Consider the following 21,702-nt stretch of genomic DNA (forward strand, 5'->3'; position numbering starts at 1 on the left):
TACGTATACGTATAGCTGATGCACTTTGTTATACAGCAGAAACTAACACACCACTGTAAAGCAATTATACTCCACCAAATATGTTAAAAAAAAAAGAAGAAATATAAGGTAGACCTTACATAACTGATTCGGTTATGTGGACTATATTTAATTATATAAATTAAACCAAAGACTTTGAAAAATTGATGGATTAGTCAATTTTAGAAGAGTCCTGAACTTTTAAGATATACGAAAGTAATATGCACATTTTAAAACTCTTTTTATTCCAGAAGCATTCTAATCATTTATTCTATTTTAAAAATAGAATTGAATACCACCAAGTTACTCGAATGGCAAGAGAGTTAAAATAGAAAAGTTACAAAGATTTCAAAGAGAGGCCGACAGATCAAAATCTTTTCGTTTTAATGTTTTTAAAAATGTATTTTGCAATTATAAATTGGTTTTTACTGTAGTAATATTTTAAATGGTCCCAAAATATAGGAATGGTTATGAAAATTATAATATATATATACAACATTATGTAGCCATCGAAAATGTTTATGAAGATCTTATAACATCATGAGAAGATGTTTATTGCAATGGTAAGTTAAAAGAGCAGAACTCAAAATTCCATATATAGTATAACCCCAGCTAAATTTTAAAAATCATTTAGAAGAAAAAAATATTAAAAGGAAATATATCGAAATGTTAACAGGAGATGTTTGAGTAGTGGAGAAAGGGCTTGTTTTCCTATTTTTTTCTCTTTTCTTTATGACATTTACAATGGAGAAAGTATAACATTAATTTTTTCTAAGTTCTATACAAAGATAATTTTATAAGGTCACTTAATCTATCCATTACTGAGGTAACAGAAAACAGCATTTAAACAAGTCATCAAGCTATCACATTTTAAGTGTAAAATTCGGTAAAAATTGGAAGAAAGCAGGCAAATTCTCACCTCAAGGCCGATCATTTTAACTTGACAACTGAGTTTTAATGAAACCATTAAAGTAGACTTCCCAGGACTTCCATGGTGGTGCAGTGGATAGGACTCCGAGCTCCCAATGCAGGGGGCCCAGGTTCAATTCCTGGTCAGAGAACTATATCCTACATGCATGCTGCAACTAAGAGATCGTATGCCACAACTGGGGAGCCCTTGTGCCACAACTAAGGAGCCAGCAATCCGCAACTAGGGAGGCTGCCTGCTGAAACTAAGGAGCCCTGGAGCCACAACTAAGGAGCCCATGTGCCGCAACTAAGGAGCCCACCTGCGGCAACTAAGACCTGGTGCAACCAAATAAATATTTTTTAAAAAAGATGTTTAGGGGGCTTCCCTGGTGGCGCAGTGGTTAAGAGTCCGCCTGCCAGTGCAGGGGGCGCGGGTTCATGCCCCGGTCCAGGAGGATTCCACGTGCCGCGGAGCAGCTAGGCCCATGAGCCATGGCCACTGAGCCTGCGCGTCCGGAGCCTGTGCTCTGCAACGGGAGAGGCCGCAGCAGTGAGGGGTCCGCGTACCGCAAAAAAAAAAAAAAAAAGATGTTTAGGGACTCCCCTGGTGGTGCAGTGGTTAAGAATCTGCCTGCCAATGCAGGGAACACGAGTTTGAGCCGTGGTCCGGGACGACCCCACATGTCACGGAGCAACTAAGCCTTTGCAACACAACTAATGAGCCTGTGCTCTAGAGCCCGTGTGCCGCAACTACTGGAGCCCGCATGCCACAACTACTGAAGCCTGCGCGCCTAGAGCCCATGCTGTCCAACAAGAGAAGCCACCGCAATGAGAAGTCCGCGCACTGCAACAAAGAGTAGCCCCCGTTCACCACAACTAGAGAAAGCCCATGCACAGTGACAAAGACCCAACGCAGACAAAAATACATAAATTTTTTTTAAAAAGATGTTTAAAATAAACAAAGTATACTTCCCTATCAAAATCACAGAGAAGATAATCACTAGACAAAAAGATAGAAACAAAAAACCTACTACTGAGTTTGTATTTTCCAAATCATACATGTGAGTTAACTCACATAATAAAGGCTGCCAGCGTTACAGATAGCCTGTGTTTATTACATGTTCCTCATAGGCAAAATAGGAAAATAGTGTGGTCTTACTTGTGAAATATGATTGATTGAAGACTCCATCCTTCGAAGTTGGGACGCCTGGATATCCAGCATCTGCAGGACATTGTTGGCCAAGGTATTTATCAGATAGGCAACACTTGCTAAGGACTGGGTGGTGTAGGCTTTGGTTTCTTCTAGGGCTCGCTGCTTATCTGCTGACTAGAAAAACAAACAAACAATCATTACTTCAAAGATAACCCATTCTATAGATCTAATCTTCAAAAATACTCATCAAAACCATTATGTTGCTGAATCTACACACACTAGTGTAAAATGCTTTGAAAACTAGTTATCAGTATTCATGTAAACCCAACAACTAAATTATTGACTTGACTTCACTAATATTTTCACGTTGAATAGGTTCATCTTTGTACAGATGCAAATAAAATCCTGAAGCTGTTGTTTAAAAAATGAGATCCGATGGATATTTTGAGTAATGACAGAAAGTACAGTACATAGCTTCTCAAGGTCACTGCTTGGAAAGGTAGCATTGATTTGAATGAGTAAATTCTGGTGTACATTTTTCTACTTTCCTGAATTCCTCTTTTCCTTTCACTCTAACATGTAAAATGCATTTATAAAGAAATGTCTGTTTAAAGTAATAATGACAAAATAATAATGATAAATAAAAATGATGAAATAAAATGGTAATAATCATGATAAATAATGATAAATTAAAATAAAAGTAATAAAAGGACACTTTCTTCCCAAGCATCTTAAGTATTATAACCCTATGGAACATAAACTGCCACGTATCATAAACCCTACTTGAAAAACGGAGAGTACACAGTAAAAAGTGGTTAAGTGATTATTTCCAAGGTCACAAAGGAAAGCAATTGTAAAGTTACATATTCTATACTGCTGGCAAACACCATTTTCTTGCCCTAGTTCTACAGAAAGACTCTACGGTTCAGTAGAATGTACACAAGTGTCTGAATCAGAAACCTTTTATCTTAATGTCAGTTCTACTATTACAGCATGTCATATTTTAAGCAGTTGTGAACATCAAGTAAGATAATGAATGTAAAACCACTTTCTAATACTATAAATCATTATATCTAACAAACATCATTACCTCTTTGAGTAGTCATTAACTGTTCAAAGTCCACTATGTCCCACTCTCCCCTCTCCCACACCGTTTAGGACTCTAAACTTCTTTAGGACTCTAAACTTCTAAACTTAGCTTAGAAAAACAGTCAAATAAGAAAAAGACACAGACAAGGATGTACACTGACAGTTAATGGTGAAAAAGAAAAAAACATGAGACTGATTAAACAATACATTCATATACTACCTTTATGCAGTAATGAAAATAGTATTGTTATGTATTACTGATATGGAAAAATATCTATGAAATAACTAATTGAAAGAGAGCTGGTTACAAAGTACCTTAACACAATCATCCTAGTTTTGTAGGTGACTGTGTATAAATGTAAGCACGAGAAAAAAGTCAGAAAAAGGCCCAAAATGTTAACATAAGTTTTCTCTGAATGTTAGGAATGTAATTTGAGTCTTTTAATGATTTTTAATATGGTCTATTTTTTTTTTACCTTGGACATAAATACTTGTTATCAGAAAAAGTAAAGCTATATTACTTTGTAAAACCATAATGCATGCATTAATACAAAAGAGCAAACTTTAAGTGCTCTGTCCTAGTCAACTACTCACAAGGAATATTTGTAAGGAATAAGAGCACCAAAACAATTTTTTTTTTTTTTTGGTTAAAACAATTTTTTTAATCCTTCTGAAATGTATTTTACATTTGCACACTTATTTAAACAATGATTTGGGGCTCAAGACATTTTTCTTGTTATTTCTAAGCGCCAAATGAAGCTTTAAAGTGTTGAGGCTGCTGCATGTCTGCTGTATGGATAAGTCAACCCTCGGACATTCACTAAGGTTTTATAAGAACCTAATTTTACAAGAGCGGATATTCTAAGTTTTAGAGTTTTGTGCTTGCTTCAGCAGCACATATTCTAAGTCTGAGATTGTTTTCCTATAAAGTTAAGTGCTGAATAAAAACCTGAATAAATGCAAACAGAACCTATTTAAATAAAACTGATATCAAAATTGCTGCTTTAACCTAGAAGCCTTATAAATGACAATGGAGAAGCTACAATATCTTATTTTACATATAAGAAATAGTGAACAACACTAATAGAGGTTATTTTGTAATTCTTAAACAATGTATGATAAGTAAACACCTGGGACTATATTCTTATCTTTTGCTACAACCAAGTTTAATTATCACAGTTATAGTTCATGCATTAAAGGCACTATGACACCTCAACCCAGTTATCTAATATTCCTATTTAAATGGGATTAAGTTCCTGAAAAAAAGAAGAAATTTAGATAAAGGAGAAAATTATCATAGGCTTATAGAGGAATATTATAATGTATGCTATGGTAAGTACAAATAGTCCTATGAGAAAAGATTCTTACATAGAATAAAGTGACTTATTGCCAAGAGCCATCCTAGGCAATGATTAATCCTTCCTACTTTGTTATTTCTTCACTTTCCCTCATGATACTGACTTCTTATCTCTACAAGGGGATGTTCCCAAAGACTCTTGTCTTCAGACTACTCTTCTTGCTGTACTTGCAACCCTTAGAAAGAAATTTCACTCCTTCCTTAGCTATCACTTCCAAGCACAGAATTTTTAAATCTATTTACATCTTAACTTCCATCGCTCCCAAACCCATATTTCTGTTTACATGGCACCTCACCATGTATAATGTGCCGTATCAGTATATCTATAACTCACCACCTTCCCCAAAACTACTTCCTCCTACTTTTGTTAATAACATTATTACTCCATCACCTCAGATATTTTCCAAGTCTCTGTATCCTACACCTAATCCGTTTACATGATCCTTATATTCTATCTGTGCCAACATATCATTTCCTTTCTTTCAATTGCTACTGCCTACATTCTACTTCAGACCCTCGTTATCTCTTGCCTGGACTACTATACCAGTTTCTAGGTCAGATTGTAGTATCTTACACGTGGTCCTGCAGATTCATCTTTCTAAATCAGTTCTGAAGCCCCCAGAGCTTCATCTTACCTACTTAAATAAAAAACTTTACTTATCATTTACAGTCTTCCTTAATATGGCCTAGAACTTATCTTCCATTCAACCCTACTTGAACCTTAGATTACAGTTTAATTAGACTTAACAGTTCACAAAACAGACCTTGGTTTCTTACCTTTGTGCCTTTGCCTGTTCTCTTCACCTGAACCCATCAACTTCACCAACAACCCATCCCCTACCTTATCATCCCTGATTGTGATACTGATCATTTCTTACTGAGAATTCCCACAGGATTTTGTTTTCAGGTTTACAGCACATACTTTATAATATCGGGCTGGCCATAAAGTTCGTTCGGGTTTTTCGCAAGGCGTTACGGAAAAACCCAAATGAACTTTTGGGCCAACCCGATATGTGCATGTTTCATTGACCCAAACTCCCACACGCCCTAGTGGAAAGACCTTGAGGGTAAGTATTATGCTTTCACATCACATTACACACAGGCATTACATATTATCTGTTGAAGTGTATCTTCCAAAATGTTCCAGAGAATCAAAGTTACTTCTATCACCCAATAGGCAGTGAGGGTGGGGAGGAAGAAGTGATATAAGAAAGATTTCTTTGACCTCCAGAAGCTTAGGCACCATCCATGGTACTCATGCCTTACTGTGTACCCCTAAAAAGAAAGTTCAAACTTGTTTTTCAATTTGATGTTCTAGGATGGGTGCTGAGAAATATGAAGAATAAGAACGTTACACCCTCTAGAGCAGCTCAAGACTGCAGTATTATTACCACTAGGTTACTACCATTATTTATTTTTCCTTTTCACTTCTACTAATAGGAAAACAGATTTGGTAGAGATTTAAGTATATAGATAATGGGGAGGGGGCAGGAAAACAATGATAATATTTAAGACGGACATGTATGGACATGCAGGAGAGAATTCTCCTCTACAGATCACACCCTTGAGATCTACTGTCTGTTTCTTTCTCTTCTCCAGCAGTAAATCTCTCACCCACTCTAGTCCAGCCTGTTACTCTACCTGGAAAATATGTAATTATTTTTGCTCTGGGTATAAACTATTACCACATTACTTAAAGTACAGGTACTAAGTTCTCATTCAATCAGTTATCTAAAGTATTAATTTCTTCTGCACCTGCCATGATTAATTTCATTTCATCAGTTCATTTCAATAAACCCTTATTGACTGAATGTATATTACATGACACACATTGTACTATGTACTAGAATATGAAAATGAAACACGTTCTCTGCACTCAAGAAGACTTTAGTCCAATACAGAGAAAAGCATATAAAATAGAAAATGTCAATGCAGAATGGTCAGGGATATGAATGCCATCCAACTAGGAACACTATCTTATATGACCATCCAAGTGGAGTCTCACAGAATGGAGTTAATCCTGCCAAGCAGGAGTAAGAGAAGATATTCCAGGCAGAGCAAACAGCCTAAACAAGGGCACAGAGGCATGAAAAAGATTCTTGAATCCAGAACACATGTAAGTTTGGTATTATTAACATATCATCAGTTCACTACTGCCCCTACTTTAAGACTGAGACGTGCTGAAATTTAAGATTAGTATAGTAACTAACCGTTTTCTTTCTCACAAAATTGTTAAGAAATTAAAATATCACACATATAATTAATCTAGGTCATGGCAGAGTCATAGCACCTGATTCAATAATGGGGCTGAGGAGAGGGGAGTATTCTTAGATTACCTATTTACTGAGCTTTCAATTCTGCATTCCAAAAAATCTTGTTACTAAACCAAATTGAAAAGAAAGGTCCCATCACTAAATCTCACAGAAATTAAAGTAATAGCTTCTAAAATATATGCCAAGGGCTTCCCTGGTGGCGCAGTGGTTGAGAGTCCGCCTGCCGATGCAGGGGACATGGGTTCGTGCCCTGGTCTGGGAAGATCCCACAGGCCGCGGAGCGGCTGGGCCCGTGAGCCATGGCCGCTGAGCCCGCACGTCTGGAGCCAGTGCTCCGCGACGGGAGAGGCCACAACAGTGAGAGGCCCGCGTACCGCAAAAAATAATAATAAAATAAAATATATGCCAATCATTATATACAAATAGAAAAATTTTGCCAAAAGACCATACAAAATATTAGAAATATACTTATGTCTTCAGAATTGTTCAAATATTAATTTCTATGATGCCTAAAAGGGAATATATTCATTTGCTTCCATACTCCTGGATGGAGAATGCAGTCTCCAAAAAAAAAAGTATGGCATTCAAATTAGAATGAGTCATACAAGTCATAGTGAAAAATAGCAAAGCACAATTAGATAAACATGGACAGTTCACCAAGGAAAGAACACAAGACAAACATGAACATGGGAAAACATTCAGCCACACAAATGATGGGGGAAAAAAACGACAGAAACAAAGCACCATTTTTACCAAGTAATTAACAAAAAAGTTTTAAAGAGCATACCTGCATCGTTTTAAATTTGCTTTGTGGTTACCTTGCTTTGGAAGACAAAGAAAGAGAAGCACATGCGATGAATGCCAAATACTCTTATGAAAGGAAAAGTAATACTGAACGTGCCAGGAGACTGCAGAAATCAAGAGAAAGGACTGTTTTAAGAGGACAACATGGTCATGCTACTAAGAAGAAAGATGAGGTCAGAAAAGTATCCAGTAAACAGCTGTGGCAATATGGAATTGCTTGATGAATTTTTAAAAAGTATTTTTAGCTGAGCAGTAGTGTAGAAATCAGATCAGAATGAATTTTAAGAATTGAGATGGATGCTGGGAAAGCAGCCCTAAGGTCCACAGAGCCGTGGTTCATTAGAGATGCCACTTAGATGTACAACAGGAACTACCAAGGGGAAAGCTGGATGTAGGAGTCCAAAGCTCAGGAGAGAGGTCAGCGTGGGAAATAAACACTTGTCATTGGTGTATAGATGGTACTTACAGCATGAACCTAGAAGAGGATACCTGAGGAGTATAAACGCAAATCTGAGAATTCATCACTGGGGCATGCCAACATTTCAAGGAACGACTCTCCTAAAGAGAAGCCAGCAAAGGGAGAACAAAGGAGCAGCCAGTGAGGTAGAAGGAAAGCCTGGGGAATGTGTAATCAGGGACTTAAGAGAGGAAAATATTCAGGGGAATGTTTTCCTTCAGCTGAGTTGAAAGCTGCTGAGCAGAAAAACAAGATGAGAACAAAGACATGGATCCAACATGGTGCTCATCAATGACCTTGACAAGTGACACCTCAGGGGACAGACTGTCAGGTGCAGGAAGAACTAAGTTTGAGTACCTCAAACCAGAGGACAGATCAACATGGACTCCTGTCCCCAGAGGAATACGGATGATCTTCCCCCAAGCGGATCATCTGTGCTTGCCTTGGAAAGATGAGTCTGATCTGGATGCATAGATGTCTAGGGTGAGACAGGACGTACACAGTTTGCCCAGCCAAGGAACCACGGAATCAGGTCTCCTGGGAGGAGCAAAAACCAGGTGAAGCAGAGAGCACATGGTGGGGAGTTGTGGGTAATACAGCTTGAGCTTCAGTAGAATCTGGTCATGGGTATCTGGAGCTAGCTGGAGGCCCTGAATTCCTGCTCCGGCAGGAGGACCTGCCCTTGAGGAACATGGTGATGGTAATGGGACAGCCCAAGGAAGAAGAGGAGCTGAATGTGTGTATGTTGTGGGGCAGGGTCCGGGGAAGGGGGCCAGAGGGAGAAGAGGTGCCTGGAAGGAGGACCAGTCTGACAATCTCCTTCTTCCTTCAAGTGCCAATGCCGGCTCTCACCACCTGAGGACATCCTTCTGGAGCCTTTCCAAGGGCATAGTTTAGAGGTCCATCCTCCCCACTCCCATAAGGCCCATCCTCCCCACTCCCATAAGGCCCATGCTGACTCTGGCACAAAAAAATGCTGCCCCTAGGGCAAACTGTTTCTAATTCTCACTTGAACAGGTCCTGTTGGTATTTACAACTGCTTCATGATTTCTCTTTCATTCTGAAATCCTACAACACCCGACTTGTATTGAGTGTCTCCTGTATGCCAGATGACTAAGCACATACCAGCATGAGTACTGAGTGGAGGAGGTGGCGGGTGGCAGACCTCTCCTGGGTGGAGAGGGTGGCCTTGTGGATTTCAGTCTGATGCTCCCACAGGTGTCGGTGGTTGAGTAACCTCCCTCACTCTTTATCCCACGTTCTCCGGGAATTCACCTCGTGAAACTGTCCTCTCTTCACTATACACTTGGGCCCAGCATGTCCATCCGGGGTTTTTATGTTCCATTACCTTTTCCATGTTTGGGAGCTTTCATTCTACAGATTAAAAATATTTTTTTGAAATTAAAAAGAATTGAAGAAAGCACATATAGACAACTCTTTGTAAAATGTTTGGCCATACAGCAAATTAAAGAAATGGAACGAGCTAGAAGAGAATATAGTGTTAAAGAAAGGTTTATTTTAAGGTGGGAAATACCAGAGCAATTTTACATGCTGAGATAAACAATCTAATGAGACAGGAAAGGTGGAAGAGGCAAAAGGGTTTAAGGAAAGGAACAAAATATTTGAGAAGGGGAGAGCTCAAATGGAGAGACTAGTCTTTGATTGGAGGAGAACAGTTCTTTTAGAAACTGTCGTCTTTGCAAAAAAGAAAAAGGAGAAAGTTGCTGCAGTTAAAAGGTTTATAGGGCTTCCCTGGTGGCACAGTGGTTGAGAGTCCGCCTGCCGATGCAGGGGACACGGGTTCGTGCCCTGGTCCAGGAAGATCCCACATGCCGCGGAGCGGCTGGGCCCATGAGCCATGGCCGCTGAGCCTGCGTGTCCGGAGCCTGTGCTCCGCAACGGGAGAGGCCACAACAGTGAGAAGCCCGCGTACCGCAAAAAAAAAAAAAAAAAAAGGTTTATAGATTTTAATCTGGGAAGATGAAGATTTAGGCTAGTAGCTTTAATCTCTGAAGTATGAGGCAGGGCAATATATAAAAATGAAGAGGGCAGAGAGATTTGTGGATATAAAAAGAGAAGAAAAAAAAAAAGAAAGACATGAAGATAAGACATATTTATCTCAAGGCTTCCCTGGTGGTGCAGTGGTTAAGAATCTGCCTGCCAATTCAGGGGACACGGGTTCGAGTCCTGGTCCAGGAAGATCCCACATGCCGCGAAGCAACTAAGCCCGTGAGCCACAACTACAGAGCCTGTGCTCTAGAGCCCGCGTGCCACAACTGCTGAGCCTGTGCTCTAGAGCCCACAAGCCACAACTACTGAGCCCACGTGCCACAACTACTGAAGCCCACATGCCTAGAGTCTCTGCTCCGCAACCAGAGAAGCCACCACAATGAGAAGCTCACACACCGCAACAAAGAGTAGCCCCCGCTCACTGCAACTAGAGAAAGCCCGCACTCAGCAACGAAGACCTAATGCAGCCATAAATAAATAAATAAATTTATTTAAAAAAAAAGGACCATTCTCAATTCTATCTTACTTAAAAAAAAAAAAAGACATCTTTATCTCAGAAAAAACAGGGAGGATTAAACGAGATCATGTATGCCAAGAATTTAGCACAGAACTTGGCACAATAGAAGAGCTCAATAAATGATAGACCTTTTTATGTTATCTGATCTCCAGATGTAGAAAATCTTTTAAATATAAAGCAATGGTCAGGAAGGACAACTACGATCTCCAAAACTGCTATATTATAAAAGTTTTTAAATAATATAATAAAGCTTCAAAATATAGACAAGCAAATCAAAACCCTACACCCAACAGGGTAACAAACGTAAATTTAAATACACAAATTTAAGACAGAAAATTTAAAACCAACTCTGTAAATGACAGTTATATTGAAAAGACGAGCCACAAACTGGTTTAAAATATCTACAAAACATATTTGATAAAGAACCAGCATCCAAACTACGCACGGAACTCTTAAAACTCAACAGTAAGAAAACAAATTTTTTAATGGGCAACAGATCTGAACAGATACCTCACCAAAGAAGATATACAGATGGCAAATAAGCATATGAAAAGATTCAACATTATATGTCATGAAGGAATTGCAAACTAAAACAACAAGATACCACTACACACCTGTTAGAACAGCTAAAATCCAAAACACTGACAACACCAGATGCTGGAGAGGAAGTGGAAGGAGAACTCTCACTCATTGCTGGTGCGAATGCAGAATGGTACAGCCACTTTGGAAGACAGACTGGCAGTTTATTACAAAACTAAATACACTCTTATCATATGATGCAGTAACCATGCTCCTCAGTATTTACTCAAATGAGCTGAAAATTTATGTTTATACAAATTTTGCACAAGGATACTCTTATTGTATGATCCAGCACTTAGTATTTTCCTAAAAGAGCTGGAAACTTATGTCCACACAAAAGCCTATATATAGATATTTATAGAAGCTTTATTCATAATTGCCAAAACTTAAAAGCAACCAAGATGTCCTTGAGTAGGTGAATGGAGAAATAAACAGTGGTACATCAAACAACTGAATACTATTTAGCACTAAAAAGAAATGAGCTATCAAGCCATGAAAAGACATGGAGGAATAATAAATGTATATTACTAAGTGAAAGAAGCCAATCTGAAAAGGCTACATACTGTATGAGTTTAACTATATGACATTCTGAAAAAGGCAAAATTATGGAGACAGGAAAAAAGATCAGTGGTTGCCAGGAGTTTGTGGAAAGGGACGGGAGGGATAAATAGGTGGAACCCAGGAGATTTTTAGGGCGGTGAAACTATTCTGTATAATACTGTAATGGTGGGTACATGTCACTATACATTTGTCAAAAATCATAGAATGTGAAACACCGAAAGCAAACCCTAATGTAAACTACAGACTTTAGTTAATAATTACAATATTGGTTCAGCTTTGATAATGTACCACACTAGTGCAGGATGTTAATAAAAGGGGCAACTGGGCGTAGGGGTTTAGGGGTATATGAGAACACTCTGTATTCCATTTTTTCTGTAAAACTAAAACTGATCTAAAATAAAAGCCCTATAACCAACATTCTTATAAGACAGTTCTATCCCAGCTACCTTCTGTTCTACTTATTTAGCCCATAGAGGAAAAAAAAAATCAGTATTTTTGCACCTCCAAACTCTAGAAGTACTAGGTCCTCCCAATACAGCTTTCTCTCTTTGCTCCATTCCAGTAGGATTTAACCTTCAGAATTTTCTCAAGAAAAGTCAGGCAGGGCTTCCCTGGTGGCGCAGTGGTTAAGAATCCACCTGCCAATGCAGGGGACATGGGTTCGAGGCCTGGTCCGGGAAGATCCCACATGCTGCAGAGCAACTAAGCCCGTGCACCACAACTACCGAGCCTGCACTCTAGAGCCCGCGTGCCACAACTACTGAAGCCCGCGCGCCTAGAGCCCGTGCTCCACAACGAGAGAAGCCACCGCAGTGAGAAGCCCGCGCACCACAGCTAAGAGTAGAGCCTGCTCACTGCAACGAAGACCCAATGCAGCGAAAGGAAAAGAAGAAAAGTCAGGCAACAATTTTCATGCCTACTCCCATATCATGCCCAGTTCAGTCAGGATCTACTCAGATCTCGCTCCCTGTGCACAGCTCAAACATTTCTACAGATTAGCAAACCTCAAACTGGGGATGAAATCTCAATCCTCCTTTTTAGTAGACAACCCCAATTTCTATGACTGATTTTCATAAATCTCTCCTGATATATGTGGATATGAGGGAGAAGCACAGCATTTCTACCACCCTCTTATAAGAAATCTTTATTCGTTTACATACACATATGTAAATGAATGGATATATATACCTATGTATATGTATATTAATGGATATACAGAGAATAAGGGGGTGAAAAGCAGTCTCATCTCTCAGCAGGTCCTATAAGAGTAACATAACAGCCTTTATTAAAATACAGAGGTAATTGTTAAATATTGTCCTCAACTTTGGAGCCTGAACTATAACACCAAGACAACAAAATAAAGTCTCATTTAATATCCTCTTACACAAATAATTAGAAACCATATAAATGTCCAACAACAGGGAAAGAGTTACATAAATTTGGCACAACTATATCATAAGATATTTAGTATTAAAAACTGTTTATGGCGCTTCCCTGGTGGCGCAGTCGTTGAGAGTCCGCCTGCCGATGCAGGGGACACGGGTTCGTGCCCCAGTCCGGGAGGATCCCACGTGCCGCGGAGCGGCTGGGCCCGTGAGCTATGGCCGCTGAGCCTGCGCATCCAGAGCCTGTGCTCCGCAACGGGAGAGGCCACAGCAGTGAGAGGCCCGCGTACCGCAAAAAAACAAACAAACAAAAAAAACTGTTTACGGGACTTCCCTGGTGGCGCAGTGGTTAAGAATCCACCTGCCAATGCAGAGGACACGGGTTTGATCCCTGGTCCGGGAAGATCCCACATGCTGCGGAGCAACTAAGCCCGTGCACCACAACTACTGATCCTGCGCACCACAACTACTGAAGCCCAGCTGCCGGAGAGCCTGCACGCCCCAACTACCGAGCCCATGCACCTCAACTACTGAAGCCTATGCACTCTAGGGCCCGCGTGCCGCAACTTCTGAGCCCGTGTGCTGCAACTACTGAAGCCCACGTGCCTAGAGACCATGCTCCACAACAAGAGAAGTCACTGCAATGAGAAGCCCGCACACTGCAACCAAGAGTAGCCCCCGCTCGCGGCAACCAGAGAAAGCCTGCGTGCAGCAACAAAGACCCAACACAGCCAAACACAAACAAAAACACAACAGGCTCTGCCTTTCTGTTTGCTTTAGAGTTTTCATTCTGTTTTCCTTTATAGTCATCTTCTACACTGTCTCCTGGCCAAAACAAACGAACAAAAAATAACTCAGTACAGGAAAGCAGTATTAAAGATAGTATTATCTCTTTCTTGTTCAGCATCTATTACTGTTTTTTCTGGTTAAAGAATTCCACATTCATGTGGCAAATTTAGTTCGTGGCAGTTGACTCACATTCTCCCTCCACCTTACCCATGCCACAGGTATGGACACAAGACCCAAGCTTACCTAAAGTACACCAATCCTTTGGACACTGTCTGATTTAGAGGACACTGATTCAAGTTAAGCCAGTAAGAGTCTTCTCTGGAACTTCTCTAACAGATTGGAAAATTAATTAGTTAGCAAAGGTTGCTGTGGTGGCCACAGAGACACATGTTCTGACCTCCCTTCAAGAGACCATGCTTTAGGGAGCCCAGGTGACTGACAGTCACCAGCTGCACCTTTAGAGATGGTGCTCATGCTGAGCCACACTTCTCCTAAGAAATGTATTATTCCTGAATAACAAAGTATACATCATACTTGAAAGTAATTACCCTGATTTTGGTCCTTCCTGGTTTCATACATGGTATCAGCAACAAGAGGCAAAAGAGACTAACAAGGATCCTATTTAATCCCTGTGTTGGGTCAACATTTTCAACTCAGAAGTATCCTGATCTTGGAGTCATGCCCTTAAATGCTGGCCCAGTCTCTAGTTTGCCAAGCAAACTTCCTTTTCTGCATGGTGGGCTCATCATCTGTTGTTTCTTACCTAGCCCATATAATGAACCCAATTCTACTGATCCCCAGGCAATTTGTTATTCTGAATCAGCTCATCCCTAGTACCTAAATTCTCCTTTATACTCCTCTTGCTGAACTGCTACTTTGGCCTGTCCATACCTCTCTGTGCTTACCATCTCTGTCCTCCATCACCTACAGTGTTCTAATTCTTCTCCCCTCACATTTGCAGCTCCTCAACTGTCCTAACCTAAAAACAACTAAATTTGTTTCCCCTCATCATATCCCACTTCCCCTTTCCAGCTTCTCAAAACTCTAAGTGAAAAAATCCTCTCCACCCAAAACTGCACCTTGTGTTTAAAGCATTCTTTATCTTCTTACAAATCAGAACCTTTGTCATTCATGACTTTACATGGCAATACAAACCATTTTTAAATCATTTAAAAGTTTTCTTAAAATCCTAACACAAGATATAGCAACTGAATAGAAAACTTACAAGTGTCTTAAGTGTAAAATCGCTTCAATTTCTAAATACCTAAATCTGTATGTACCAGTACATGTACTGTATATATAGAGAGAGTGTCAGTATATATAAATATACTACATATTCTATATTAAGAATATAAGCGGGCTTCCGTGGTGGCGCAGTGGTTGAAGAGTCCACCTGCCGATGCAGGGGACACGGGTTCGTGCCCCGGTCCGGGAAGATCCCACATGTGCGCCATGGCCGCTGAGCCTGCGCGTCCGGAGCCTGTGCTCCGCAACGGGAGAGGCCACAACAGTGAGAGGCCCGCTTACCGCCAAAAAAAAAAAAAAAAAAAGAATATAAGCTATATACTGTTCTAACTTAACAGATGAAAAAGGTTAATTCTTTCAGATCAAGCAAGGTATGAATTTGGGATCTCTGTGTAGATTCTACAAATGAGAGAAAGTATAGGTGGAATTCTCTAAAATTTTTCAGTGGGTAGAGGCTTAAAAGACCCAAAGTATCAATAGGTAGATGCCTATCCACGCCCACCCTATCCCCACACACACCACTCCTCCACACACAGAGCCAGAAAAAAGAACAGGCAAGAACTTAGATCAGAAACAACGCTCCCTATGATTTGTAAGTTACCATGTAGCAATTATAAATGATGTAAGCCTGCTATTAAGAACCTTCCCAAGAGGGTTTTCTATCTCGAAATGTGATCTGGAGACATTTTTACTGATAAAAGTAAGATGTCATTCATAGGAAGTCAAGTGAAAATGTAATCAGTGAAAATTCATCTATCTGCTTGGGAATTAGAAGATAAGTTCATATGGGATGGAGAGAACTATAAAGACATATGTAAAAGACTGAAAAATTGTATTTAACGTGTCATAGCGGATCACATTTTTATCTAACATTCCCTCCATCTTTATTAAAAAGAGAAAAGAAACTTCTCTCCACCTCATACCCTGGGTGTGACCTACACTAGGCCAATTCTAATACTTTTGCCCATTCTAGGCCACAGTGATTTTCTTCCAGAGAAATACAGATACATCTCTGGATTTTTTCCAACTGATTCTAGAAGAGAGAACTTTCCTTTCCTCTTAGATGTATGAGGTCTGAAACATATGTAAGGCTATCTCACAGGACACGGAGTATGCCTATCTGAAAGGACAAAGCCAACACGCAGAAAGAAACAGAAATGAGAGAGTTTGAGTTCTTGATGCCAGCCATTCCTACTTTTTCACATGGCTTGGTTAGTAACTAATACATTCACATTTTTGCTATTTGTGATTGGGCAGGAGGAGGTGCTGACTGAAGAGGAACTGACCACCACACTCAAGGTACGGTGCACGCCTGCTGAGGAGTTCAGAGAGTTTAAAGACCAGGATGGATGCGGAGATGATAAAAGGGAAGAGGACAGGGCTTCCCCGGTAGCGCAGTGGTTGAGAGTCCGCCTGCCGATGCAGGGGGATGCGGGTTCGTGCCCCAGTCTGGGAAGATCCCACATGCCGCAGAGCGGCTGGGCCCGTGAGCCATGGCCGCTGAGCCTGCGCATCCGGAGCCTGTGCTCCGCAACGGGAGAGGCCACAGCAGTGAGGGGCCCACGACCCCAAAAAAAAAAAAAAAAAAAAAAAAAAAAAAGGGAAGAGGACAGCCTGACAATCACAAGTGTCACTAAACTCAAAACATCATGAAGACAGCTTCTTGGGGACAGTGTTTTGTTGACCCTGCAAACCTATGCCACAGACTTAAAAACTGAACAAGATTTATTCAGTAATAAGGAAGTCTACGCCAAACTCAGCTAGAAGGAACAGAACGCTTCACGGATTTCTTATGATCAGAAGATGATCTTACACCAATTGTTGGAACTGACAAGTTAGCAAGGTTCCCTGTTGCCTGAAGGAGCATCATTATGGAAAAGAACATTATTCTAAGCTGATATTCACTGATGCTTGAAAAGGAAAATACGGACCTTTTGCTTTGCTTTTCGTATTAAACACCAAGAGGAAAAGTTAAGAAAAGGTTTTTCAAATTGAGTTTCCGTCACTTGAAGCCAAGGAATCCTAAAACACTTAAAAGTGTTACTTTTAATAGCTTAATATATACTGGCTTCAGCTCTCAGTAACACGGCATCTTTAAAATAGTTGTTATGTCACCTACCTAGACAACCTATGTATATGCTAACTGGAAACAACTGAGGCAGATAAACTTGATATTCACCTCCACCCCTAAAGTATCAGTGGAGAGAAAAAGAAGGTTACTTTAGAAATAAAACAAAAGATCACTGACTAATCTTTTCGAGATTCAAAAAATAAAGTTATTTGCTGAGATTGTGGTTGGCTATTTCAGGAAAACCTATCACTATAGCCAAAGTGAGGTTTGTAGAAAATGATGAGGATAACAGAAAAGATAGGGCATTTGGGTTCTTATTCTAGCTCTGCTACTATCTTACCAGGTCATAAATAACTCACTTATACTCTCAAGAAATCAGTTACTACTTGTTACATTGGAAAATCTAGACTATTACATCATTTTCAGCTATAAAATACCATCATTCTTTTCTGGAATTTGGAAGTAGGTCATTTTAGATTCAACTATACATGCTTATCTAAAAAGTGACAGATCACAAGTTTTATAATAGTATCTATTTTAGGTTAGGAAAAAAATAAGTCTGGTAAATTTGACATCAAATTTGTTTTAAAACAGACAAAAGTTTTAAAACACTTTCCTTATTACTTAAAGATGCCTCCTTTACTCAGTTGCCTTTTTAAACACATTTCAAGTATGGGAGAAAATATTTGCAAATACATGACTGATAAGGAGTTAATATCCAAAATATATGAACAGCTCATACAACTCAGTATTGAAAAAACCCAATTAAAAATGGGCGGAAGACCTGAATAGACATTTTTCCAAAGAAGATATACAAATGGTCAACAGACACATGAAAAGATGCTCAACATCACTAATCATTCACAGAAATGCAAATCAATACCACAATGAGATATCACCTCACATCTGTCAGAATGGCTATCATCCAAAAAAAAAGAAAAAAAAAAAGACCACAAATAACAAATGTTGGCAAGGATGTGGAGAAAAGGGAATCCTTGTACACTATTAGGAGGAATGTAAATTGGTGCAGCCACTGTGAAAAACAGTAAAGAGACATTTTAAAAGAATATAAAACCACAAAAAAGGGAAAACAATTTTAGAAACTCAACCCAAGAGGTCCAAATCTGACTAATAAAAACACAAAAAAAGAAAACACAGCAGAAACATCACACAATTTTTCAGAGTTAAAGAATATAAGACTCCACTAAATGTACTCATCAAATGCTTAGTACAACTGATGGAAAAAGACCAATAGCAAAAAACATCATCATGAGGATAAATGATCCTACAAGCCTCCAGACAGGGAGAGAAAAAAAAAAACATATACAAAAAAAAAAAATCAGGAAGCAAAATGGCACCTGACTTCTCAAAAGCAACACCAAAAGCTAATAGAAAATGTAGAAATAGAAGAATGTCTTTACAATCTGAGAGAAAATTATTTCCAACCTATAATTCCTTACCAATCAAACCATCAATCTAGTGAAAGTTGAATAAGATTTTCAGCACACTTTTTTTTTTTTAAACTTTCCATGTACCGTTTCTCAGGAAGCACTGGAGGATGTACATCCTCAAAACAGAAAGGCAAGAAAGGAGGAAGCATGGAATCCAGAAAATAGCATCTACATCAAAGAGGCAAAGGAAAATCAAAGACCAATGGCAAAGAAAATTTCTGAGATGACGGCTGGGTTAATAATTCATATAATCCATATTGGAGAAGAACAGCCAAGGGCTCCAAGAAATACACTTCCTGGGGGAGGAAATAAAACTGATATTGGGAGACAATTCTCCGTGGTTCTTCTGCATTTTGTACATTGCGGTGAGCAGACGCACTGATGGCCTTTGTTTCACTATCTTTTCAAGTATGTTTGTACAGAAAACAGTCTTAGAAGATAAAGAGTATCTCCCTCTGGAGCAAGGGGCAGGTATTTTTACTGACCTACATAAAAGATTCAGGTTCCCTAAATTCAGGGTTCCTCCCAATAATGCAACCCACTGCATGTGCAGATATCACCTGGCCTTCCTCATGTCACACTGAGATCAGGGGTTTTAGGAATAAGATCAGGAGTTTTAGGAATATTATTTAGGAATAATAATAAGTGAAAATAAGGATTTTCACACTGAAAGTCAGGGGTTTTAGGAATAATGATACTCTGGCTAATGTTATTGCTGTGAGTAATAAAGTCTTATGTCTCTGACACAGGAGTCTCATGTCTTCTGCCACAGCAACCATAAAACTGTGGCTAGCTAGCCTGTTAGGTCGAAAACAGGGTTAAATTTCAGACCCTTCACAGTTTTTGACAACTGATAGATCACTAATATGCTTTAATATATTGAGATAAGATTTATACATCCAGAGGAAAGTTTAGAGATGAAACAGAGATAGATACATAAGTAATTAAGCCTTCGAAGAAGTGAGGTAATTATTAGCCCCAAGAAAAAGAAAAAATTTGCTTAGGAAAGGAAATAAAATCACCAGTCCACTGTATGATTCAGCTGTGAATATTTACATAGATATAATGGATACAATAAATCCAAACTGCTAGAAGTTATGTTGAAAAGATGGGAAAAAGTATAGGAAAGTGAAGTCACCATTTCTCATAGCAGAATTATCTAAAACTTTAAAAATAGCAACATGAACATGGACACGTGGAGGTAAAAATCAGAAGAAACATAAAAGTTGAAAGAGTCTCCAGACAGAGGGAAATCAAAAGTAAAGGGGGTACTCTTTTTTTTTGGGGGGGGGGTGAGGGTGTAGACATTGAATAGAATTATAACCGTGGAAATAATCAAATCTGTGTAATTCAATATGGCAGTCACTAGGCACATGTGGCTATCGAGCACTTGAAAGGTAGGTAGTAGAAATGTAAAATTTAAATTGAATTTCAATTAATTTAAATTTCAGTAACATATAAGGTCAATATACAAAGTCAATTGTATATATAGTAATAAACAATCCAAAAATTAAATTAAGAAATCAACTCCATTTACAATAGTATCCAAAAGAATAAAATACTTAGAAATCATTTTAAAATTAGAAGTATAAGACTTAGACACTGAAAACTACAAAACATTATTAAAATAAATTAAAGAACTAATTAAGTGGAAAGCCATCCCATGTTCATTGATCAGAAGACTTAATGTAATTAAGATGGCTCCCCAAGTTTATCTACAGATTCAATACAATCCCAGTCAAAATCCCAGCAGCCTTTTTGGCAGAAATTAACAAGGCATCCAAAAATTCATACGGAAATTCAAGGGATGCAGAGTAGCTGAAATAATCTTGAAAAAGCACAAAGTTGGGGGACTTCCCTTGTGGTCCAGTGGTTAAGAATACGCATTCCAATGCAGGGAACGCGGGTCCAATCCCTGGTGGAGGAACTAAGCCTGCGCACCGCAACTACTGAACCCGCGCACCACAACTAGAGAGCCCGCGTGCCACAACTAGAAAGAAGCCCGCGTGCTGCAACAAAGAGCCTGCATGCCACAACTAAGACCCAACACAGCCAAAAAATAAATAAATATATATGCACACACACACACACACACATATATATATATATATATATATATATATATATATATATATATTTTAAAAAAGGACAAAGTTGGAGGACACATACATCAAAATTTCAAAACTACAAAAGTACAATAATCAAGACTGTGGTACTGGGGTAAGGATATACATGGATAATGGATTAGAACTGAGAGTCCAGAAACAAAATAATATCTTTATGGGAAATTCATTTTCAAGAAAGGTGCCAAGATAATTCAATGGGGAAAGAAAAATCTTTTCAACAATCAATGCTGAGATGAATAAATGCACATGCAAAGGAATACATATGGGCCCTGTACCTCACAACATACCAAAAATTAACTCAAAACAGACCACAGATCTAAATGTAAGAGTTAAAACTATGACTCCTAGGAGGAAACACGGGAGTAAATCTTTGTGACCTTGGATTAGGTGATAGTTTCTTAGATATAATACCAAAAGCACAGAGAAAAAGAAAAAATATATATGTTGGACTTCATTAAAATTAAAAACTTGTGCATCAAAGGACACCATCAAGAAAATGAAAAGAAAACCCACAGATGGAAGACAATACTGTCATCCCTCAGTATCTTTGGGGGACTGGTTCCAGACTCCCTGCAGATACCAAAATCCACCACTGCTCAAGTCCTTTATATAAAATGGCATATCCATTTTATATAACCTCAGTATCCATGGGTTCTGCATCCTCGGATTCCGTATCCTCGGGTTCTACCAATTTGATCTGCAGTTAGTTGAATCCACAGATGCGGGACCCGTTGATGGTGGGTGACTGTATTTGCAAATCAAATATCTGATAAGGGACCTGTATCCAAAATATATGAAGAATTCTTACAATTAGAAAATGAAAAGACAAACAATCCAATTTTTAAATGTGCAAAGGATGTGAATAGACATTTCTCCAAAGAAGATATACCAATGGTCAATAAACACAT

General features: G+C 39.1%; 2 protein-coding genes across 19 annotated transcripts in view; one reads left to right on the forward strand and one right to left on the reverse strand.

Moving 5' to 3' along the window:
• RAPH1 (Ras association (RalGDS/AF-6) and pleckstrin homology domains 1) overlaps window positions 1-16,814 on the forward strand; it is a 183,624-nt gene extending 166,810 nt beyond the window's left edge. The window contains exon 16 of the mRNA XM_073807370.1: window positions 16,404-16,814. Within this exon, the coding sequence (XP_073663471.1) occupies window positions 16,404-16,799 (396 nt within the window). The 3' untranslated portion in view covers window positions 16,800-16,814. The remainder of the gene's footprint in view (window positions 1-16,403) is intronic.
• ABI2 (abl interactor 2) overlaps window positions 1-21,702 on the reverse strand; it is a 102,695-nt gene that overhangs the window by 69,664 nt on the left and 11,329 nt on the right. For 16 of the 18 annotated variants that reach the window (XR_012333004.1, XM_033859874.2, XM_019939079.3 and 13 more), the window contains one exon: window positions 2,087-2,254. Coding sequence is in view for 17 of the 18 variants with exons in the window: in XM_033859874.2 (XP_033715765.1) it covers window positions 2,087-2,254 (168 nt within the window). In the remaining variant the exon portion in view is untranslated. Of the gene's footprint in view, window positions 1-2,086; window positions 2,255-9,185; window positions 9,435-21,702 lie in introns of all 18 variants that reach the window. The other 2 variants (XM_033859875.2, XM_073807372.1) reach the window with 1 other exon arrangement.

This window comes from Tursiops truncatus, chromosome 7 (assembly GCF_011762595.2).
Source record: "Tursiops truncatus isolate mTurTru1 chromosome 7, mTurTru1.mat.Y, whole genome shotgun sequence".
NCBI classification, from domain to species: Eukaryota; Metazoa; Chordata; class Mammalia; order Artiodactyla; family Delphinidae; genus Tursiops; species Tursiops truncatus.